The following is a 24,904-nucleotide window of genomic DNA, read 5'->3' as shown; positions in this document are numbered from 1 at the left end:
TGATGGTTTAGACCTTTCCTCTAAACCACAGTTTGTGAGGGCAAGCTGCATCGTCTGTAACTTATTTCTAGACTAACAACTGTGTGTATGCGGGGGAGTTCCACAAGTCCGTTTCCATGGTAGCGGTGGGCGGACCTGCACGCCTACCCAGGCAGTAGGGGCAGCATTGGCCCTTGCGCAGGATGGGCCGGGCGCAGCTGACCGGAGGGCAGGATTCGGTGAAGCAGCTGATCACTCCGTCCAGGCACACGCAGCTGGAGCAGACGTTGGGCTTCCAGGACTCGGCGGCCAGGAAGATGTCGCCCTCGTCGTCGCGGCAGTAGCGGGGCACGCTGTCGTTGCTAGGCGCCGGCGGGTTCAGGGCCTCGTCTGGGAGTCGAGAGAAACGCGGTCAGGGCGCACGTACGGAGAAGCAGGCGACTACTCTGCAATGAGTGGCCTGAGCTTTCTAATATGTGTGAAAAATGAATGATTGTAGCTTTGATCCAAACTAGCTGCAACACTAACTGAAACCACATCAGTCACTGAAGCATCTGAACCTGGACGGATCCGTCCGAAGCTCGTGCATACTGAGTAACCTTTAAACTGCCATTAGTCTGTGCTCAGACCAGCAGCTCGAGGTAAACGTGCTGCCACTGGAGTTGTAGTCTTGCTGATATACTTCTGATATTTCATTATCCTACTAAAACAAACAAAAAAATGTAATAAAAATTGGAGAACCCTCAGAATATGGACAAGTCTATAGCATTTAAGCATTTAACCTATTCTTGCCAGCTAACCAAATGACCATACAAATACTGAACCAGAGAGCACAAGTCATGAGCCTTCCTCCTTCAGGCTACCTCTGGCTCCGCTCCCTGTGGCACTGATCCTGCGCTCAGCGCAGTGGCCTTCATTCTCAGGAGGAATGAACTGCCGTAAAACTGGGCTGTGGGAGCCAGCTATCGGACATACCCCCCCCCGGCTCTAAAAAGTAACCGCTTCAATAACGCATAAGGCCAAGGGGAGCAAACGGATAGCTGGGCAGTTACCTGGGCAGTGAGGGCAGCAGGAGTCTTGCGTCCTGATTGGGCTCTGGCAGAGCAGGGGCGGGCACACCTCTGTCTCGCAGAGCACGTGGCCGCCGTGGCAGGTGCACTGCGTGCATGAGTCGATGTTCCACGTCTCGCCCTCCATAAAGTACTCGCCACCAGGCGCCAAACACACGGACGCCTCGCTCAGCTCTGGTTTGTGAGAGCCAGGCTCTTCTGGGGAAAATGAGAGGCGCGCAGAAGCAGAGATGTTTTAGGACGTTTCTCGTCAAGTAGCTGGTAACTTCATAGGTCATTTGTCCAGATTCGGAACGATCTTAGTAGTAGACTTAAAAAAACTTTCCAAAATTTACAAAAAACAGTGTAAATTAGCCCAGGAGTAGAACGAATCTGGGCCTGGAAGTTTGGATCCGTAAACCTAAAAAGTACAATATATCAAAATATATATTCATATAGCCGTATACTGTCATAAGATGACATAATATTGTAATATATTACAGCATTATGTCATCTAATGAGTATATGAATATATTACAGCTGTGAGGTATAGTGTGTGACATATATATAGATATATATATTACAGCATTATGTCATCTAATGAGTATATGAACATATTACAGCTGTGCGGTATAGTGTGTGTCTATATATATATATATATATATATATATATATATATATATATATATATATATATATATATATATATATATATATATTTTACAGCATTATGTCATCTAATGAGTATATGAATATATTACAGCTGTGAGGTATAGTGTGAGACATATATATAGATATATATATTACAGCATTATGTCATCTAATGAGTATATGAACATATTACAGCTGTGCGGTATAGTGTGTGTCTATATATATATATATATATATATATATATATATATATATATATATATATATATATTACAGCATTATGTCATCTAATGAGTATATGAACATATTACAGCTGTGCGGTATAGTGTGTGTCTATATATATATATATATATATATATATATATATATATATATATTTTACAGCATTATGTCATCTAATGAGTATATGAATATATTACAGCTGTGAGGTATAGTGTGAGACATATATATAGATATATATATTATAGCATTATGTCATCTAATGAGTATATGAACATATTACAGCTGTGCGGTATAGTGTGTGTCTATATATATATATATATATATATATATATATATATATATTACAGCATTATGTCATCTAATGAGTATATGAACATATTACAGCTGTGAGGTATAGTGTGTGACACACACACACACACAGACACACACACATATACCTCACAGCTGTAATATATTCATATACTCATTAGATGACATAACGCTGTAACATAGCCATAAATATACTTCACATGTGTAATATAGTGTATGTGTAACAGTCATATACTCTCATAAGATGCCGTAATGTCAGGTGATTAGACTGGGTGTGAGGGACTGTCAGACCAGGGCAGGTTGGGCAGCATTGTCCAGCGTGGATGCCGGGGCTGTCACAGACAGGCACGGGGCAGGAGATGAGGGCACACATTTCCCTGCCGGCGTGGCAGTAACACTCTCTGCAGCCGTCGTGCCAACTCTGGCCGCTCTCATGCCTCCTGCCGTCCATCGAGAAGCAGGAGGCCGTCTTGATGGAGGGCCCAACGGAGGAGGAGCTCTGGTCTATAGGGACAAAAAAAACCCACACACACACGGCTTTTGAGTAGTCAGCGTTTCACGGGTTACTCGCAAGTGTGCATCAAGTGCACGGCTAACTACAGGAGGGCACAGTTTCACCATCGCTGAAAAGGTGACGTCACAGGTGGTCGCCGGAGAGGCAGGTCGCTGCAGATCAAACGCAGTCCTCCTCACTGAGCCCCACGCCTCCTTTAAAACCAGCTCATTTGCGTTTGCATCAAAAACGTCTGCCGCATCTCCGAGACGTCCCTGCCCCGCGTCTTCCCAGGCGCACCCCCCCACCCGATCGTGCCGCATCGTTCCGCAGGCCTGCCTCTCGCACCCCACCGGTAGCGGCGACGGTGGGCGTCCTGGCTCAGATCGATACCACAGGAGAGAGCTCACCTTGATTAAAATCCTGCCAGCGAGATATGAAGCAGATGTGCGCCTTCAGAAATTCAAAGGGGGTTAGATCAGGAAAAAAAAAAAAGAGTATTCCCCCCCAATAATCAGATCCTGGTGCAGAATGGCTCATGAATATTTCACATGCAGGAATCCATTATTTAGGGAAAATCAAATGAGATACATGGGAGCAGAGACGAGGACTGTGGAAGATGGTATTTGCTCGCAACAGGTGGGTTTGACAACTGAGAATAGCCAGAGGGAATGGAGGCTGGGCACAGACCCACATCGTTCTCTGGTGCTCTCCAACGGATGCACGGTTCGCTCGATTATAGCGCATTCTGAAAATTTTGTCATTCAGTGAGACACAAAGAGGAACCATCTCAGACTGCTAAGGAACTGTGCATAGAGGCTGCACTTAAGCAGATTTTTAGGGGTTCTACTGAAGTTCTCTTGAGTGGTCTGTTTTTGGCACAACTGGTGCGAATGTGGAATGAAAAATGATACCGTTCACTCCAAGACATTTGCTTCAGCTACAGGAAACCACGTTTCTTCCCGCTCACTTAGAGATACTATCCACCTTACTGAATTGTCGTAGTCGCTGAAGTGTGCCATCCCATAACTGGTTTGTGCAGGTGTGCGAGTCAAATTGTATTTCCAAGCACGTCAAACGTGTTTGAAAAGCTTCAAACAAGCAAGCTTACCTCTGCACTGGCAAACGAGGCATCCCAGCTCATCCTGCTGGAAACCCATTGGACAGGGCTTGTCACATGGCAGGGTGGGGCACTTCTTACAGCGGCACGTGTTGCAGCCATGCTTGTTTTTCCTGGCAGCGGAAAGAGAAGCGTCCATCAAACTAGAGCAGCCCCAGCCACTGGGAAAAACAAACAGTCTCCGCAGGCAGCCGGGGAGTTCCGACAGGGCAGCCGGGCTCGGCGAGGTCCGGATCAGTCCGGAGAGAGGCAAAAAGCCGCTTCCGCCGAACGGCTTTCCGCTGCAACCTCTGAGTAGACCTCGCCATCGCTTAGGTATATCCTGACGCGTTTACGTTTTGCATGCGCGACACACCGGGTGCTGAAGTCAAAGCCCAATGTCATCAGTTAATTCAGGACAGAAAGACAGTGAGAGGAAGAGAGTGAGCATGAAAGAGAAGGAGAGGGGGGGGAGCCCTGCTGTCTTCGATGACCCTACGTGCAAATGTGTCAGCAAGTGGCACGCTGGAACTAAGTGAAGTGATGCTGGGAAGGCTCACGCCACACAGAGACGGACCGAAGCTGCGACCTGCTGCCCCGCTTGCGCGCACACACAGACACACACACACACACACACACACACACACACACACACACACACACACACACACACACACACACACACACACACACACACACACACACACACACACACACACACAGACACAGACACAGCTGCCCGTCATCCTCAGCTCATGAATAATGGACAGGCGTAGCAGCTGCGTGCAGTGTGCATTTGCTGGGCAGATAAGGAGCTATCAGGTACGATCCCGGCGCGGAGGAATATCAATAAGTCACGCGGGGAATTGTAGACAGCGCGCCCCTTCATGCATAATTCACGGGACGCCGCCGACACGCACGCTCCAACAATGGCCATGGCTTGAGCAAGCATAAATAGATATCTAAAATTAGAATCTGAGATGTGAGCGTCTCACACACACACACACACGCACACTGGTGGGACTGATGGTGAAGTAAAGACAGACTGCCGATGACGCCACTTACAAGGCAGATGGAGGAAGATGCAGCCTTGTACCTTGACAATCTTGGGTAACCGTGGGATCTTACAGAGTCGCTCAAGCAACCGAATCTGCCCCCCCCGGTTAATCCCTAATCCCAAACACAGACAGCTGCTATTACATTGCTCCAATTTATCAGTCATCTCAGATGGAACTAATCTCCACTGCCTTTTTCTCCATATGGCATCCTCAGGGATATGAGGAGTTGGAATGGATCCACTCTGCCTCCGAGAGGGACAAGCCCAGTGGGATAGCACCATCTTCCTTCCGTACTCTTTTATAGCTAATCCAGGCACGGGGAACAATCAAACATCATTCTGGAATGATCAAACTGCAAGTTGTACTGACACACACACAAAAAAAAGCTTCCAACTGTTTCATCAGACGACATTTTAATAGTTATCCTCCTACAAACCAGCGCCGCTGCGAGCGCGTCGTGCGCTCTCACGCACTGCCGCACGCGCACCTCTTCTCCGGTTTACCTCGCCAACAGTTTAACCTGCGCGACCTCCGCGAAAGTTTCTCTAAAGTGCCGCGTGGTAATTGATATGGACATGCTCACTTTTGGTGCCCCGGCACGGGGCTTTATTTGTGGCAGCACAGGACCACGCTGTCGCCGAGATTAGGCCTTCAGTTCCACTATCGCAGGCCATCCTTTACCCGAGACAATCTAAGCCGCTAATCTGAGCCGGACCTAATTAGCTGTCAGCCGTGTACCTACTGGGCGTGGGGAGGGGGAGGGGTGGAGAGGGTGCTGCGTCATTCCGAAGCCTAGCCGAGCACGCGGGCCAAACGCGGCGGGGCGGTCCCGCTCGCCTGACCTCTGGCCAATTTGCAGGGGTGACGCGTTAAAAAGTCAGATGACTCCAGGGTGAGATGGAGAGAGACACGCCAGGGTTGACAATGGTACAGGAGAGAGGGGAGCCAGGCGCCCAGCGCTAGCGCTCTTACACGAAGCCGAAGGGGCAGTCCTTGGCGCAGGCGGCTGGCTTGCACTTCCTGTGGCGCTGCCGGCACCGGCACACGGCACAGCCGTGGGCGTCCGTCTGGAAGCCCAACGGGCAGTCGAGGGTGCAGCCGGAGATCAGGCGGTGGCACAACTCCTCTCCTGCAGGCGAGAATACAGCGGGCATGCGGAGTTACTCCCTCCCCGACAGATCACACAGCAGGTCATCTTTTACAGGACAGAAAAAGCAGTCAGGACCAAAAACACCCCCCCCAAAAAACCCCCAAAGCAGAGCGGAGCGTTTCTGAAAAGGGGGACGGACCGAACCGTCGGCCCGTCGTGCACGTGCTCCGGCTACGGAGCTGCGAAATTCCCTGACACTTACAGGTGCCAGGAAGCCCCTGTTGTGTCGAAAACGTTCCAGCCGCTCGCCGCTGCCTCGTAGCAGCTGCATGACATAGCGTCCGGAGCCACCTGTAGACTCCTTTGTCCCAGAAGTGCCGACATGCTGCTCCTCTTCCTCCGCAGTGCAGTGTGCATGCCGGCCTCAGTAAAAACCCCCAACCCATCCACCCCCCGCCCCCTCCCTGCCAGCCCCGGGGCGAATCCAGCAGCCTCCAGCGCCTCTGGGCTGCTTCACTGAATTCCACTCCTGCCTGGAGGGCTCGTGGCTGAACGCGTGCCCACAGCCGCTTCTCCGGCCCGCACGGACGACTCGGAGGCGGTCCCACTCACTCGTCCTGCAGCCGCAGGCGCGGCAGCCGTCGGCGTCCGTCCGGAAGCCATATGTGCAGTCCCTCTCGGTCAGCGTGCAGTTTTCCAGCGTGTCGCAGGCAGGGGGCGCCATAGTGATGTAGGTGGGCTCTGGGAAGACACACAGATAAGCCAGTGGAGATGAGTCAGGCTGAGTAAGGCAGAGTGATGTGGATGTGTGTGTGGGGTGGGGCCTCCTACAGGCCCTACACAGATGACTCACAGGACTCTGACATTTTAAACAGACCGCTCTTCTGTTAATTGTAGACAGCAATATGACAGAGAGCAGAAGAACAGGAGAAGGAGAGAAGGAGAAACAGAGAGAGAGAAAGAATGACAGGGAAACAGATAGAGAAACAGAGAGAGAGAGAGAGAGAGAGAGAGAGAGAGAGAGAGAGAGAGAGAGAGAGATGCATGTGCTGAAAGGCTCTTATCTCTTCTCTGGTACCATTCATGCTTCTCACACTGACATCTCATTCTAATGGGGATTCATGGTGGTTATAATTTATTTGTTTGAATCCATTAAAAGATTATGGGGGCTTTTAATATTGTTGTAGATCAGCTGCGCGCGCCGGCTCGCAGTTTAGGTTATGACAGCTGTGACAGGCTGCAGCGTCGTCGCCGTCACGTCCGCACTCAATCATGCCACGTGCTCAGAAATGTAGCGCCAAGGAGACAGCGCGTGTGTGTGTGGGGGGGGGGGGGCCCGATGCTTTAGATGTATACGACGCGTGCACTTTTTACCGCAAGGGCAGGGAATGAGACCAGCAGACAGGATGCTGCCCTGGGCGTTAACGTGAAGCGGAACAGGCCGCAGCCGAGAGATGGCCTGAGCGTTCTCGGTATTCCGGCTGGAGGTCAGAGGTCATCCGTCTGGTGACTCTCGTGGGCCATTCAGGGGGAATGAGTGCGACCAAAGGCAGAGGAAGTAGTTATTGCTAGGGTGTCGAAGTTTTAATGCCGGACCAGAAAGAGGCTGAAGATGAGGGCACTCTCGCTCGCTCGCTTGCCCGCCTCCGTCTGCTCTAACCAAAGCTTGTTTTGTTTCGAACATTTATACATCTTGTTTCTGAGAATATACGATTATTATTAATTAAACAGAAGTTCTGTGTGATGGGTGTGGTCTGCGATGAGCAGGGTGAACCAGTGGAGGGCTCTCTTCCATTCATTAAGAAGCCTACTTTTCTTTAAAAAGCGCTGAATGGCCTTGATTCACTACTCTGTCTGTGTGTGTGCATGTGTATGTGTTTGTCTGTGTGTGTGGGCGCACAGTGACAAAACATGCAGACGCAAGCATATGAGCTCTGAAAAAAAAAAAACCCCGCAGATAAAGACATTTTTCCGTACAAGTACTGCACACAGAGCGCACACACACATGCACGCAAACACACACACGCGCACACTCAGGCTGAAGCGCCGCTGAGCTGTGCCGAGCTCCACTACGAAAGGTGTGAGCTTCTAGCTTCACTTCCTGCTCAGACAGTCTTCATTTGCTTAATTACAGCCCTGGTGGACTGGCCCACGTTCCCGCGGCAACAAGCCCCCCCCCCCCGCAAACACAGCGCTGAGTGACCTGTGCAATGCTGAAGCAAACACACACACACACACTCACTCACTCACACACACACACACACACACACACACCCACACACACCCAAACACTCACTCACACACACCCCAACACTATCACACACACACACAGCCACCCACACCCACAGGACGGGCTCTTGCTTAGCTCCTCAGAGAGATGTCGATGACGTCACTCGAGTGGCCAGCCCATGAATCAATCACTGTGTCATGTGGCGCACGACGGCATGACAGCGCTGAGAGGCTGAGTGGAGTTCTGAAACACAACCACCCCACTGCACACCCCCCTGGGCATTGTGGGAGATTTTCTCCCAAAGTCAAAATCAAAGCTTTAAGACCTCTTACTGAAGTCGATAGCATGACTCAGTATAAACTAAACTGAACGTTGAAAGCATCTTCCCCTCCAATACACACACGCACGCACACGCACAAACACACGCGCACACCCCTTCACTCTCCAGGGCCTTCATCATTTCCTTCATCATCCTCGCAACACGCCGCCTTCTGTACAGCACTTAGTTAGAATGGCAAAAAGGCCAGGTTGACATAACCTTAGCCCATGGCTAGGCCACCTCACACACACACACACACACACACACACGCGCGCGCGCGCGCACACACACACACACACACACACAACCCCACGGCACTGGCCTCACATCCACACGCCACCCCTCAGATACACAGCGTCCACACACAAACGTGCACCTGCACATCCAAAAGCACATGTCTTATGTAAATGAGCACGGAAAATGGACAAAGAGTTCTGTAGTCCTTGCCAACAGGTATGGCTATTTTTAAAAGACATCTGTCTAGGGGGAGAGCAGCATCGTTATGTAGCTGCTTCAGTTCCTGCTGCCCCTGCACTGTAATGGGGCCACGGATGGGAGGTGTGTGTGTGTGTGTGTGTGTGTGTGTGTGTGGGGGGGGGGGGGGTTGGTTGGTTATGTGGCCCTCTCCTCCTCTCCCCTACTCCCTCCATCACAGTAAACGAGTCATACCATCTCTCTCTCTCTCTCTCTCTCCGTCTATCCATCACTCCTTGTCTTCTTGCTATGAAGATGAAGAACAGAAATCAACAATCGCCAGGTTGAAGGGTCATAGTACGGTGGTAGCATGGCACAGCTGAAACACAGGTAACCTAATACCACGCAGACCCTGGAAATTAATACACCCTCCCTCTGGCTGATCTGGGACCAGTGAGCTTGCTCATTATTTGAACAGCTGTCTTTAGCGCCGATTCGCTCAGGAGAGCGTCCCAAACACACGCTGTCTCACGGAGCGCACGCGTCAGTCACTGGGGCTCCGGAGGGTGCGTGGGAGGGTGTGGAGTGGGGCGGGTTCGGCCACGGGGAAGGTGGGGCAGAGGGGTGGGTGGTGTAAAGAACAGGATTAACATGCAGTTGTAGTAGCACCACGTAAGGAGAGGTGAAGCTCGCCAGTCTGGCTCTGGAGTGTGTGTGTGTGTGTGTGTGTGTGTGTGTGTGTGTGTGTGTGTGTGTGTGTATGTGCGCGCATGCACTTATAGTATATATGATTGTTTTCTCCACAGTCAGAACTACATCTATAATTGCTACATAGGCAGACAGCCGTGAAAAAGATTAATTGCAAAAGGGTGGGGGTGACGAGTGAGAGACCGAGAAAGAGTGAGAATGCCACCCGTGCCTCCTCTCCCTCATCCTCCCCGCCTCAGTCTTCCCGTAACACGGCGCCGGCCATCCACCCCTGGGTCACGCGCGCTCCTCTAATTGGACTCGTTGTGTCCCGATGGTAAGCGGAGGTTCCGAGCAAACAGAAGCCCGGGGCCCCAGTCCCTCGCCGTTCGCCTCATTTTCCGGGTCTTTCCTCCCCGTGACAGATCGATCCGTGGGGGAGCGCGGCACGTCTGTAATTGGAAGCGAGCCGAGGCAGGAGCGCATGGAGGCACCCTGGAACGTCGCTACGTCTGCCCGCAGGCGTTTACGCGCTGGTTAGGAAATTCACCAAGGACGTCCCAGAGTCAGAGCTAGTAAGTTAGTTAAGTTATGAGTCAGTTATCGCTCACAGCTTCGAGCGAAAGCTGATTTTTTTTAGAGTGCTGTTAAGCTGGTGCTTGTTGACATCAGCATTCACATTCTTGGTTCCTCTAACAGACCAGGGATGTCGTGAACTTCACAGTCACCCGATGAGCTGATTCAGCGAGTCACAGACAGGCGAAACGCGTGAGAAGCAGCATCCGGGACTCCCATCCACGCAGTGAGCGAAAGCTGAGGATGAGTGGCCTTCAAACATATCGCAGTATTCCGATCTGAGAGGAGTCTCTCCGCTGATGCGAGTTAGGGCGGAGCTACCGAAGACCCGGGCGACCTGCGTCCTCCGTGACAAACGCGTGCCCAGGTTGCGAGCAGGCTGTCTGGCTCCAGACGGTCCCAAAAGCCGTTAGTCGCTCGGCTGTGGCGTGCGGGTCGCCGGGGCGGTCCGTGTTGTCGGCGGGTGTGGCCTGCTGCTTGCTTCCATGGAAAAGGAAGAAGGAAAGACAAAAAAGCAGTACGGAGCAACTCGATCAGGCCAGCATCCGCGCCGCGGCCGGAGCGGGGGACCCACGCGTGTTCCCACGGTGCCTTCCTAGTAACGCAGTGCTCACGCACTGCGTCACAGGCAAGGCTGTGCACATCAGCGCACCACTACACACTGGTGAATGAAGCACACAAGCACAGAATCACAGCGTGTCGCAGTGAGAGAAAGTATAGATTTGTCAAGCTGCTCTGATGTCCAGAGCTTTTGTGGGCAGCACCTGGTCCTGCCTGCAGAGACATTAACCTATGAAAGAGTTCTGTAATTGGTAAACACACACACTGTACTTGGTGCGACCTAGTAACATATGACCCAATGTGCACACAAACATGCAGACACACACACACTCTCACACAGTGTCCTACAAATGTCTCTAAGGTATACTAGGAACAATGAACACACCTCCATGAAGAAGTGACAGAAAACAGGATAAGTCACATACCCTCTCTCTGTACCTCACACACACACACACACACACACACACACACACACACTTCCCTTACCCTCACACACAGGGCAGCACTCTCCTGGCACGATGATGGGGTTTAGGCAGCTGTGCCCACAGGCTGCTGCTACACACCGCGGCTCTCCGCTCACACACTGACAGAAGGTGCAGTCGTCCTCACGCCAGTGGTCACCATGTGCCAGTATCTGACCGTTCACATAGCAGCCTGCAAAATTCAGCATGGGGAAGACAGGATCTGTAGACAAAGAAAGAGAGAGAGAGAGAGATAGAAAGAGGGGGAGGAGAATAATAGTTGGTGAAGGGACCATTCAATAAAGTTTCATTTACTGAAGGCTGATATATCGGAGCGCATGAAGAACGGCCGTAAAAGCAAAACATTTTTTTATTCACAGCACAGCACAGCCAATCACAGTAAACTGAGCTCTCCTTGTGGGCGGAGCCAAGCTTCCTGCTCAAGTCCACTTCACAACTCCGCATCAGAACCGTGATGTCGCACACTGCTCTTCTTCCAGGCCCATTGCCGTTGCCCTGCGGCGAACCATTACATCCAAGCGAACCATTACATTTCCAGACGGCACCGAGAACAACGGAACAAACAGAGGAGAGGAGCAACAATTCCATCCCGCCCCTAAAAAACCCCAAAACACTAAGAGATAGTGGCTTTACAGCTATAAAAACAAAACTTCTCACCTGCGATAAAACTCGCAGAGCAATAATGGGGCGCAGGTGTAACGGGGATTTCATCTTAATTAACCGTGCTTGCTGCAAAGTCGTTAGGAAACTCGTTTCCATGTGAGTGGAGTCTGATAAGGGTACCGGCAGGCCAACGGGATGGAGCTGACGGAGAGATGGGCCGACCCAGGAGAGGCGCGGCACAGCGGCAACGGCGCGCTCCCGGGCACAGCGCTAACGCGCGTCTACAAAGGAAAACAAGCAGCTCCCTCAACTAATTAACCCAGGATGCCTGTTTAACCGGAAGAAGGAAAGTGTGCAAAGAACGTCTGCGCGCTCCCTCATGTTAGACTGGTACTGCGCACACTAAAAAAAAGGTGTGTGTAATTTTTTTTAATATATATATATATATTACACACACACACACACACACACACACACACACACACACACACACACACACATATATATATATATATATATATATATATATATATATATATATATATATATATATATATATATATACATACATACATATACACACACACAAAATATATACCCGCTAGTGTTTCTTTGGGTTCCCGGTTGTACTGGGGGCAAAGCGGTTTATTAGCATTCCTGCTCACAAAGTCGCCATCTAAATCAATTTGAAGCAGACGGTGAATAGGTGGGACGGAAAAGCCCCTGGGCTGCTCGTTGGAATTCCTGGGACAGCAAGTATGTTTTTGTGGTTGACGAGCGGCGGGGCTGGTTCGGGAGAGCTCATTCTCACGAGCCTTTCATGGAGATTTTGCTAAGAAAACGTTGCTTGGTTTATGATCACATGTCACTCCGTCAAGAATTCATTACGCACATTAAGGCCACACGTCCGTTGTGTCCGTTACTGGCGTGTAGTTACAGGCTGGTCTGCATTACTCGGATCACGGTGTACAGACTACGGCCCACGCGCTGTGCGCTCGGCCGTGACTGGAAGCCAGCAGGGGCAGGGGAAATGTCTGTCATTTCAGCCATGTTAGCATTTAAAAAAAAAAAAGCTTTTTAATGAAAACGTTTTTACAAAGCGCCGTGAGGGACGTGTGGATGTGTGCGTGCAGTCACCTTCACAGACAGGGCAGCACTCTCCCTCGGGTACGTAGTAGCGCTCGCAGCGCAGCGCGCCGCACTGCGCCGTCAGGCACACCGACACGCCTCCTTGGCAGCGGCAGAAGTGGCAGACGTCCATTCGGAACACGTCCCCGTCGTGGTACTCCACGCCGTCGAAGGTGCAGGCCGGCTTGGTCTCTGTAAAACAGCACCAGCTGCCGTCGTCACGACGTTCACGGTTTCGATGAAGCCCCAGGACGGCGCGAACGCCAGGAACGGCTACCCAGCATCCCCATCCCATCGTGCACGCGCGCCCGCGAGCTTTTCGCAGCCGAGATTCAGGCCGCAACAGAACCGGGCCGTGCTGGTCGCCATGGCAACGGCAGGTGAAAAAAAACTAATAATTTTTTGAAAAAGTCACCTTTCAGCCGGCGTGCTACGGTGCCTGCTGATGGTCACAAGCAGCGGTCTACACATTCATTCTCTTCTGCGCGCAACCCAACATGCTAATGGCAGAGTTGGAAGATGATCTTAAAATAGACGAGTGTTTGTAAAAAAGACAAGTGCTTAGAAAACTGCCAGTTCATCGCGCCGTGTTCCTTGAGATGAATGACGCTGGAGTTGCCCTTGAACGCGTACTCAGGAGGAGGAATCCTGCACGTCTGTACAGCGCAAGGACACAGCACATGCACCACGTCTTTCACTCTGAAAGTGCAACAATTTCAAAGCAAGTCGTTTTATTAGACAAAAACACACACAGGGAGAGAATTTTGTCAGTTTGTAGAAGTTCAAGGTGTTACACGATGATCCAGCGAGACTGCGCAACATCGAGAAGGGTGGGCAGATTTGCTGAATTTTGTAACTGAAGCTTTTCCTTTTCCATACGTTTGCCTCTCTGCCTGTTTATAATTACAGATACATTCAAGTCGAGTTAATACATCCAGCTGAACTTGCAGCAGGCGAACAAAGACAGAACCCGAGTCTAGCGGCAGACTGAGACCAATTACGTACAGTCACTGTACAGATAGTGCGTGTTATTGTGTTCTACACTTCCACATCCCACAAACTCCTATTTGCTGTGCAAACCGCCATCAGCCTATTGGAGTGCACAACACGAAAGGAACAAAACTGTGGAACTACACACATCCACGTTCCTCCCGGCCAATAACGATCCCCGCCGCCCGGCTAGCCAGGCTGCTGAGAGTCTAATGAGTCCAGTCTTGCGGGCAGTGTGGCAGTGCCCGAGCGTGGCTGAGGGTCAGGCCGGCACTGTGCAATTAGCGTGCGTGCGAGTGGTGCCCGTGCAGTCATCCAGAAGCTTCCAGATGTTCGCTATGTGATCCCTCCCCACTCCCGCGGGTGCAGTTATTCATAAATGAGACAGTTATTGTCTGCACCGCCAAAAACCAAGAGCCCACTGTCCATAAGAGGAGCCAAGGACACTTAAGGGGACCGGCCTCCCGCACGGGACCATTTAGACAAAGGGAAAACGTGCCAAAAGCCAAAAACGGTAAATTCTCGGCACGTCGCTTTTTTGCAAGTTTACTTTTGAGCGGCTACGAGATTCTCAGCGGGTAAACAGTCTGGCTGGGTCCCGTCTGCTTTTTCACTTGCCTTGACCTTCCCAGCCTCCCCTCAGCAACAACGAACCAGAGCTCCAGCGAGGGGAAAGGTCTGACCTCTCCGAGGGCCAGAGCCTCATCGATGGCACCTCCGTGCTGCACTCAGGCTGGATGGGAGCTGGTACCTGCTCCCTTACTCAACCTTGCTTCCACCTGACCGGGACGAGCGGCTCGATGGACACGCTTGCTAAGTGGGTCCTCACAGGCACCCGAGACATTTCAGTGGTTCTTTTGAACTCCCATGCACCGCAGAAAGGTTATACAAGCTACCACCTACCGCTCCACAGTTTCAGTTTAAAGTAGGTTTAGGCAAAGGGAGCAAACATGAATGCAATGCGCTACGGTCAGGAATTGCCACCTGAATTTCTTACAGCGCTCGGACAGTGCTGGAGGAAGCAATTCCACGCCTACCAGGCACATCAATGAACCTCGAGGGCTCGTCCCCAAGCCTGGAAGGGTGACGGGGGGGGGGGGGGGGGGGGGGGGCGAACTCTGGGGGGCTCTGCCGTAATTCATTAAATGGTGCGGCACAGAGCCTGAAGGCAGGGAGCCAGCAGGGCCTGCATGGTTCTGGCACCGGAGCAGAGCCGGCCTAATTAAACTCGGCACAAAAAGGACCTTAATAAACACCTTCGTAATCAGCTCTGCGCCAGTCAAGGCGGGCACGCTGTTTGGCACCACCAAGTGCAAAGAGCACGCAAGCGTAAAAACAAACACACACACCAAAAAAAAAGGCGTCTCCCTACACAGTTTCATTTCGGTGAAATGCATTAGGTGAGATGAGTCATGGATGGGCGGAAAAAAAAAGCCGTTTTAACAGCTTGGCTGCGGCAGAGTAACGTAGCTCCGTCCTCTTACGGCTGAACCCCATCTTCCGTACGAGTGCTCCAAACCTCTAATCTTCCTCGGAAGCATGCTAATTTAATCAATTCTTCACTCCAGCAAGGTCTAATTCTCTCCCTGGGGAGATCCTTTCTCGTCTTAAAATCTCCTGCCCCCGCCACAGTGGAGATGTGGGTAACCAGGGTTCCCAGCATCTCGAGAGCTTTTCAAAGATTCTCTTCTCCTCCCATGGGGGAGGGCAGAGCTGGCCCTCCTTGACTCCCTGGTGTTCCGTCTCTTGCCCAAGTGCTGGGAGGTGGCTTGCCACGCCCACCTCTGCCCGGGCGGGGTGCATGTCGTCAGGTGACGGGCCACGGTTCCGACTCACACCAGCGACCGCGACCCGTATGGGCCGTTGGCCGCGTGCACTCCCCCGCCCTGCCCACCTACACAGGTCTGCAGAGGACTAGCTGACTGGACGGTGTGGAGGCAGCCTCTGAAATTCTCTGTCGGGGAGATTAGATGCAGCTTCCAGTCTGAGCCTGGCACTCAAAATAACATTGATCACAGCTCCGGGGACGCCAGCCGCCCCACGTTTGCTTCACACAGCATCACCCGGGGTTCAGGTACTCAGGCCAAGATGCCTAGGTTCAGTCAAACAGGCTCCAACACGCGCCACAACACTATGCAAAACCATCGAAACACCAACCGGCTCATCACAATCAGTAAGAACAGACATCTACTGCACTGGGAGAACCAAATCCAGGCTCAGAATAAATTAGAATACTTCTGTGCAATAAAAAGAGAATACAGACCGGAGCCGTATCTGCTGAGCATCAGAGATCCAGCAGACAGGGTCTCAGTGAGCACAGCCTGGGCAGGTATAAACAGGTATAAAGTGTGTGGTCACCGTGTAGAGACGGGGACACACTTCCTCCTTCACCATCAAAAACTCAAAACCACTAGAGAGCATTTCACAGACAGATTTAAACAGCTGATTCCAAACTATGAAACACTCACAAAACTGGAGAACTGACAGCTGAGAGAAGGACAAACACCCCTCACTGCACACGCCTGTGGCTAACGGCGGCTAACACTCACTATATCTCACCCTTAAGTACTCGCGCTGTATTTATTTAAGTATGTATTGACTATATACAAGCACCTTTCTAAACTATATGTAGATCATTTATAAATATTTTTTTGTAAATATTGCGAAAGCATTTATTTTAAAATATTATTTTTATTCAATAGTGTTGGCACCTATTTTGATATTATTGTTGCTTTTTGTAATTTTTCTTGCTGTAATGCTTTTGCAATATTGTTTTCATGCCAGTCTTGCCAATAAAGCTACTTTGATCTTGAACCTTCTCCTGAGAAGAAATGTAAATAAATTTAAGGGTCATATAGTCTGACTCAAAACAATGACCCTCTGAGCCTATAAAAATGGACATGCATGCATACACACACACACACACACACACACACACACACACACACACACACACACACACACACACACACACACACACACACACACAACCTCTAAACAAGCCCTACACAGAATATCCACATATTTTTTTAGCATGGGCTCAGGCTCTGGGTGGGAGAGTCTGCACAAAGTGCAACGCCTGAGGCTGCTTCCCACCTGGGAAGGCCCCGGGCCCCCCCAAGGCCGGCCCTTTCCCGGCAGGCATGTTTCCCTCCGCCCTGCACGGCGCTGCCTCGTGGGTGTGGTCTGAGCAGCTTGGTGGGCGTGGCCCCCCCGGGCCTTCACTGAGCCGAGGGCCGTCTTGTTTTGGCTGCGGCTCTCTCGCGTCAGACTAAACAACGCGATAACGTGCGCAGTGCTGCAGGCTCGCCTCGGCGAGCCCAGCCCGGGTCGTCCAGCGCCGGCGCGGCTCCGTCGCGAAGCACCTGTGGATCGAATCGAGCGCTCTGGTGCGCATGTTTTCACATTCTTTAGCACGGGGGTGGGGGGTGGGGAATGGCTGTCTTGTCGTCGGGGGAGGGGCGGGGAGGGACGTGTTATTCACGGACCTGCAAGGGGTATATGTGGCACAGTGAGGTGTGGAGAGCACACACAGGGCCCCGTCACTCACAGCAGCACCCAGAGCTCAGGCGGAGCGTGGCTGGCCACTCGCTGCCTTGTAATCTACCTGCCCTTTAATACCCCCTCCCATCGCGCCAGTGTCGGGTTGCGCTCGGCTCGCTCCGAAAAGAGGGGGCTGCTGCTTCTCGCCACGCCGCGCCGCCATCCGTTTACGCTGCCAATCAAACGCGCAGATTGAAAAAGAAAAACGGACCTGAAGCAAAGAGTTTTGGGGTTAATAACCTCTCCAAAGACACCCGTTGTTTGAAGCGCTTGCTTCAGAAAGATGCGTTTGTGTGTGTGTGTGTGTGTGTGTGTGTGTGTGTGTGCGCGCATGCGTGTGTAGGACTTAATCCAAGCCTGTGCCTTGAATGATGGCCTTTACTCTCCAATTTCCAGCCGTTACTTGTGACAGAACAATAGTCACTTCACCGGGTTAATCTCGGTGCTAAATGCTTAAAGGACCGCTACATATTTGGGATTCACCGAGACCACCAAGGCAATCTCCTCAAGAGGACAGGAAAAAGAATTTAGAGCATGAAACTGGGATTTCACAGGTCTGTATACTGTACCTTCAGCCCATAAGCGATAGAGAGGCTTAGACAAACCCCCAATTATCCTCTTCAGTATGACAGCCCCTCTCTGAGCAAACATTAGTGTAATGACCAGGCTTTTGTGTAAAGCAGGGCCTGGTGAGCACAGACTGGCAGGTGGAATGGTGTGTGTGTATCTGCTGTGGGTGTGGTGGTGTCAGTGCACAAAGAATCGGGCTCCTAAAAATATCGCTAATAACACGCCGAATCCGTCGCGCATAAACACATCAGAGTGAGAAGAACCGAGGCTGTGATTCTGTGGCATTTGCCGAGCAGTGCTCGCGTGTCCCCTCGTAAATACCATTATCCCCACTTCTCAGAAGCCACGGGGTGTCCAGAAGCAGAGGACTCCGGGAGGGGAGCGGGACGAACGTGGAACGCCATGATTCCGGCGGTAACGGGAGCTAGCGGACCGGGGCCTGAGAAAGGGCAGCAGAGAGGGACATAGCCCACACAAGGGAGCGCGAGGGAGGCGTTTCCCGAGAGACAAAGCTAAACAGACCCTTATCTCCGGTCCAGTAGGGTGACATCACTGTCTGAAAAAGAAATCTGTTGAACAAACATACCGTCTGAATGCTCACACGCCCCCACGCACAACTCTGTGTGTGTGTGTGTGTGTGTGTGTGTGTGTGTGTGTGTGTGTGCAGACATGACCACACTCCAGCAAACATCTGTCGAGGATAGAATCCTCTAGCCGGTGGTTTGTTTGGAGACGGCGTGGCAGATACGGAGGGCTTGGGTGGGCGGAAGCGCAGCAGGAACCCGGGCAAAAAGGCGGCCCACCCCCAATCCCACCTCCAGAGCTCCAGCTACCACTGCAACCCGACCATGGCACCACGGGCAGGCTGAGAGAGCGGATCTCACCGGAGCTTATACTGGTTCCGGAGGTTACCCAGCAACCCTGCTTCCTGTGCCCCACGACCGCTCGTTTCAGCGTCGAGCGGCCCGGTATCAGGAGGAGACGCGTGGGATTGTGGGTAGGTGCACCGACACGGCCGAAGATGTAAGCAGTGCGGACACTGCGCATCGCTCCGTGTATTGGCCGTCGCCTGTGACAATGAGTTTGCCTCCTGCACCCCCCTCCCCCCCAGCGGAACATTAATCGAGCCTGGACGAAGCCGCCGTAACCAGATGCTCGGTTGGTGTGCCTCTGTTCTCGGGCCTCTGACGCACCCGCCTCTCTGTTCTCCAATCAGCCATCGGGCTCAGGCCATTTCCAGAGGAGGTGACGCTCCTCCTGCCTCGGCAGCTCCTGCAGCTCCTTGCACGCCGAGAGGCACATGTGCGCGTGTTCTCACGAACGTACATGTGAGCCGGTGCACGCTGATGGCTGTTCTAATCTGCCAGGCATCAGATGCAGAACACTTATTACACATCCTACACTCGCTCCATCCCTCCTTCTCTCTCTCTCCTGCAGAACACGCCTGGGGCACATTACTATGGGATAAACAGGAAAGCCAGACATGCCTGTGGGGAAGGCCATAAACATTTTTCCACATACGTCTTTTTCTCCGTACGCTGCTGTGAGTCTTTAGTCTCCACATGCAGCTCTTCTTTCCCGGGGCTGTTCAGGGGCTTGCAGTCCCTGCGCTGAGGTACCAACCACCCAGCACTCCGGCTGCTTGACGTGCCGCAGATCCCACTTTGATATAACACTAATTTTCTCTGGCTTCTTCAGGATGCATCTCCCACGGTCTCCTTCTCATCTCACAGACGTGCTCTCTCGCTCTTCTCTCATCCACCCGTCCCCTTTCTTCTGGCTCCCTTCCTGCTTCTCTCTCTCTCTCTCTCTCTCTCTCTCTCCCCATTTCTCTCCTTCCTCCCTCTCATTTTCTCTTTGTCTCAATCTGTCTGTTAATTTCTCTTTTCCCCATCACTGAAACCCAAGGCTGTTTGGTGTGTGTGTGTGTTTGTGTGTGTGTGTGTGTATGGCAGGTCACTGTGATCACGCTCCGGCTCCTACAGTGAGTGTGTCTCTGCGAGTCGCACTTCCTCACACACACACTTGGCCCTAACAAGCTGCTCATCACACCCTCATCACCCTCTAACCCTGAACTGTAGAAAGCAGCGTACGCCGAGCGACGGCCCACGCAAGCGCGTGTCCACCAACAGCTAACGTCCTCTTGGGGCAGAGCGCGGGGCTCGATTTAAGAGAAACTTGTGGCGTTTTTCTTCAGTGAGTCATGCGACTGGCCAGATCTGATTCTAAATAAAGCCAGGCACTGAGGCACAGAGCAGTAAGGCACTATCCAAAAAAGCCTCAAAACAAACAAAAACATACAACAAAAAACATCTGTTCCCGACTCAGTCTTCTTTGTGCAAACACAGCCCGTAGCACACCGACGCCCGTGTTTCCTGGATACCACTGTCACACGGGGCAACGTTAGCGTGCGCGCCTGCACGGGTCACGCACTACCCCACCGCCCGCCCTCACGTAAGGGCGGGTTTCTCCAGGCTACCTCGCCTCTCGGCCTCGACGTCTCCGCGCCCCCAAACCCCCCTCCCCCACCCAGTGCGTGCAACGTACGCCGAGACTTACCGTTGGCACACTCAAAGACGTCGCAGCACTTCCCTGGCGTGCCGTTGCCACGGGAGACCAGCAGGGGGGACATTCCTTCTGAGCACTGTGGGAAGGTGCAGGCACTGGGCAAACACTCGCATCTGAGAGAGAAAGAGAGAGATAAAAGAAATAGCGAGAAATAGAAGGAGAGAGCGAGAGAGAGAGAAATGCTAGTAAGCTTGTTTATGTAACACACTGCTGATGTCATCCACCTGCTGGCCAGTAACATCAAAGGTAGCAGAGAGCGTCTGTTCCACGGACGCTTTCATGTGCAGTGCTGATTTCTGATAAGCTCTATAAAACCACAGTAAATAAAAGGCAGAGAAAACACTCCGGCACTGCAGTGCTTTAAAGCCCGACTCACACACATGCCTAATGGAGACTTCAGGACCACCGTCCTGCCTGTTAGAGCTGTGTGTGTGTTTGTGTGTGTAGGGTGGTCTCACCTGGTGGGCAGAGTGCAGCATCCGTCTGCGGTCAGCCTGACCTGCGTCTCGTAGCTGTCTGCCGGACACTGCAGAGGCTGGACAAGAGGACATTCCACCGTGCTGCAGTCCACGCTGAACACTGCCCCCCCACCACACACACACACACACACACACACACACACACTTGATCACAAAGCACTCAAACACATTCCATCAAACCCTCAGAGAGGGACATGCATGATGTGTGTCTGTCATGTAAGTGGCCAACAGGGTCAGGTGGAAACCCCAAACGGAGACAAGGTCAGCATGTGCGTGTCCATCACTCTGTGTATTACAACAGCCAGGACAACAGCCAGCCTACGTGACCACACGCGCACACACACAGAGACAGACATCTGTGGCTCCCCTCTGAGGATCTGGCACATGTGGAAACCGCATAGCTGCTAAGGGGAAAAAAAGTGTGCTGTCTCGCACATAGCGCTTTAATTATACACCTAAATTCATGTGGAGATGTCGAGGCCAACAGGCTCGACCCAGGGGGCTTGCGCATGCCGACGCCCACTCGCCCGCCCTTACCCGGCTTGCACTCGTAGAGGTCGCAGCATTCGCCCGGCTTGCCCGAGCCCTTGGACACCAGGATGTTGAGGTAGCCCGGTTGGCAAACCTTCCGCAGGCAACCGGCGGTGCTGCACACGCAGCGACTGGGTAGCGGGCAGCACTCGCCCGGAGGGGCGTAGCCCTCAATCAACACAGAGTCCTCGGGGCAGCGTGGGGAGAACTGCACCTCGCACCTGGCCTTGGAACAGTCGGGCTTCTCCTCTGGGAGAGGGGGAGGGAGAGAGAGAGAGAGAGAGAGAGAGAGAGAGTCTGGCTGAGGCTGACACACATGGTTTAAACATATTCAGAAGTAGAGTCGGAATCACTTTATTCTCCAGTACATGTCAGCTAGCGAAATTTGCTTTGGCATGCTAGAAACCGCTCGACGGAGTTTTGCCCTAATAGGAACATGGGTGCACCGACATTACTGACAGGCAATGTAATAAACATTCCAGGCATGATGGGAGAACAACATATCACCATACATACATGAGTAAACGTTGGGCAATAAATATACATTTACATATTTATGTGTGTATACGTATACATTTCTGTGGGGCACCTTTTGTATGTATTCCTATTGGCCAGTACGTAAGGGTAATGTTTTCAACTTCCTCCCAAGCAAGCAGACGGCCCAGTCTGCCAGACACCAACGTATTAACCGGCATTCCATCTGCAGGGGTCGAGGTGCCCGTCGTTACGAGCCCAACCTCAACATTCAAGACACAGCTGCCTGTGTTTGACCTTTCCACCACCAAGGAGTGAGGGATGAAGACAAACAGAACGCGGCGAGCAAATGAGGAGAATAAAAACCAAAAGAGCCAAGCGGACAGGGTCCGCGGCAAATGTCAGCGGGCGGAGCTGGCGTCATCTCCACCCGCCCATGCTGACCTGACGGTGTGAGAGGGGGCGGAGCCTGCAGCCAGGCAAGCCCCCGGGAGGTCAAAGTGGCTTCGCCAAGCCGCACCATTTCATTGGCCTCAGGCATCCGGTCAGAAGAAGTCAGGAGAGGGGAAACTGTGCTAGGGAGGTCGCAGGCCGAAGCAAAGTCAGATGAGATTGGGGAGCTTGTGTCAGTCTACCAGCGCACTGGCTCGTAAACCCACGGCGTGTGAACGCTGTGTGTGAATTCCTGGGGTGAATTTAGCTATGGAAAAAAAGAAACAAAAACAAAACAAAACACCCCCCAAAGACAATTGCATCTAATGCATGAAACGCATTTGTTATGTGGAGGCACTACGGACCATTACTCCTTTTTGATGTGTGAAGAACGGAGCCCTCGGTGGAGATTCTCCTCTGCTAGGAAAGAGAGGGTAATTACTTCAAATGAAGGGTAGCGAAAGAATACAGGGGAGAGAGAGAGAGAGAAAGATGGAGAGACAGAGAGAGAGCATAATGCCTCCAAACAATACGAGGAGTGAAAAGACATCTTCTGTTTAAAAAGCTGCTCGCAGTTAAGTGCCGTGTTTAGGGGTCATTTGGAGAGCGCCCGTCACGTTTTCCAGACAAGGAGCGAGAGAGAGCGGGGATCGCGTTAACGCTCCGTACTCAGCTCAGGACTCGACTCCCGGGAAACGCAGGCGGTATTAGAAACAACCCACAAAGATGAAGCGAGGAGAGCCCAAACACTGCAGCCGGCAGTGGGAGAACAAAAGAAGCACACGAGCAATCACGACAAATCTTAGCGCGCGGAGAGAAGCAGGTCTACAGCCCGGGAGGTGCCGCAAGCCATGGGCGGCTTTGGAGGGTCACGTCTGCCCTGCTGAGAGGGCCCGTGGGGTGGGGGCGATCTGGTATGCATGTCGGAGAAACTGGGCCTTGGCGAGTCGTTCGTTGCATGGATCAACTTCTTGGATCAACTCCTCCCCGCTTCGCATCGGTCAGAACGGATAACAACCACTTGAACTGGGTCCCTCTTTTTAGGTGCACAATGTTGCCTGGTATCCATCTTGGTCTTCTCCATCGCCGTCGAGCCCCTTGCTATTGCGCTTCGATCTCACCCTCACATCGCTGGAGTGATCGGACACCGCACTGAGCAGCAGGTAGCACCTGACGCATATGTCTTCTCTATGTTCCCAGGCCTGAAACATCTCCAGGTGGTGTTCTTAACGCATTTGGTCTCATCTGGGGCTACCTGCTGAAGAGTGAACTCTTCCCTCTGAATGCTTCAGCTTGCAAATACCCACAATTCCCAGAACACCATTCAGAATAATTCAGGTGACTGGGGATCCGATAACAACAACAACAAAAAAAAAGTTAATGTCAAAGTCTTGTATGCCGAGTATATTATTACCTCTCCTCACTAGAAGACAACAGGAGAGACTGGCCATTACTCCCTTTATCTGTAGCTGGTCGAGTTAATTCGGTTAAATGATTATCCTGCTCACATTTTCCTTCCAATTTCACTGCATTCCTATCTTTATCCCAAAACTGTTTTTTTTTTTAACAAAAACTCGACAGGATTATCTCAGTATTTATTTGAAATAAAAAAAGAACACAATAATGCTCAAAGTATACCTGCAGAGTGGTTGGTGAGCACGGCCCTATCAAATTGGATCTTTCGGTATTGGGCAGACAATAATATTTCATGATATTTCCACATATTTCAATACTGGCTGTGGGCAGACAGGATGCTTTGTGACCCAGCTTGGTTAAGGCTCCACGCTTCCTCCTCTCGGTTATCTTGTACTCTGGTTTACATCGCCGATGGCCTGGACTGCTCAGAGTACTACAAACACATTTCATCTTAGCCGTCTCTCAAAATCTGGAACCAATTTAGATGCTGCTTCAGACTTCAAACCTTTTCACTACAGGCTCATATATCTAAAAATCACTCCCTCTGTCCTGCTCGGACAAATGGGGCTTTTTTCTAACACGTGGTCAAACCTCGGCATAAAATCGTTTAAGGAATTGTATGCTGAGGGCACCTGTGCATCCTTCAAATAGATTTCACCTAAAATTAACATCCCAAGATGTCTGTAGTTGTTTTGTTTTGTTTTTTTTTGTTGTTTGTTGTTGATTTGTTCTTAGCTTTGTCTGGGAAACAGGCTCCCAATATCCATCCTTCCCATATAGGTGGCAAAATTAAATATATCCTATGGGAGGATATTCTTCTCGGGGTATACATTTCATCTACGCGTGCCAAACGTGGTCTAATCCGTCTAATCCAATCCAAACACTGCACTCAACGGCCCAAACTTGGACTTCCACAAATCGATCCTGATACTAATCCCGTATCTGACATGG

The 24,904-nt window shown here is 51.6% G+C and overlaps 1 protein-coding gene across 1 annotated transcript in view; it reads right to left on the bottom strand.

The window, feature by feature from the left end:
* The window catches only part of crim1 (cysteine rich transmembrane BMP regulator 1 (chordin-like)), a 57,937-nt gene that overhangs the window by 6,000 nt on the left and 27,033 nt on the right, over positions 1-24,904 (bottom strand). The window contains exons 3-13 of the mRNA XM_027004800.2: positions 21,638-21,880; positions 21,080-21,200; positions 20,613-20,734; positions 12,960-13,142; positions 11,224-11,421; positions 6,563-6,691; positions 5,833-5,989; positions 3,815-3,936; positions 2,502-2,714; positions 1,032-1,247; positions 148-369 (exon numbers count right to left, since the gene is read on the bottom strand). Coding sequence (XP_026860601.2) covers positions 148-369; positions 1,032-1,247; positions 2,502-2,714; positions 3,815-3,936; positions 5,833-5,989; positions 6,563-6,691; positions 11,224-11,421; positions 12,960-13,142; positions 20,613-20,734; positions 21,080-21,200; positions 21,638-21,880 — 1,926 coding nt within the window. The remainder of the gene's footprint in view (positions 1-147; positions 370-1,031; positions 1,248-2,501; positions 2,715-3,814; positions 3,937-5,832; positions 5,990-6,562; positions 6,692-11,223; positions 11,422-12,959; positions 13,143-20,612; positions 20,735-21,079; positions 21,201-21,637; positions 21,881-24,904) is intronic.

The sequence above is a fragment of the Electrophorus electricus genome, chromosome 13 (assembly GCF_013358815.1).
Source record: "Electrophorus electricus isolate fEleEle1 chromosome 13, fEleEle1.pri, whole genome shotgun sequence".
Classification (NCBI taxonomy): Eukaryota; Metazoa; Chordata; class Actinopteri; order Gymnotiformes; family Gymnotidae; genus Electrophorus; species Electrophorus electricus.
The sequence above is the reverse complement of the archived record's forward strand: the minus strand, read 5'-3'. Positions and strand labels throughout refer to the sequence as shown.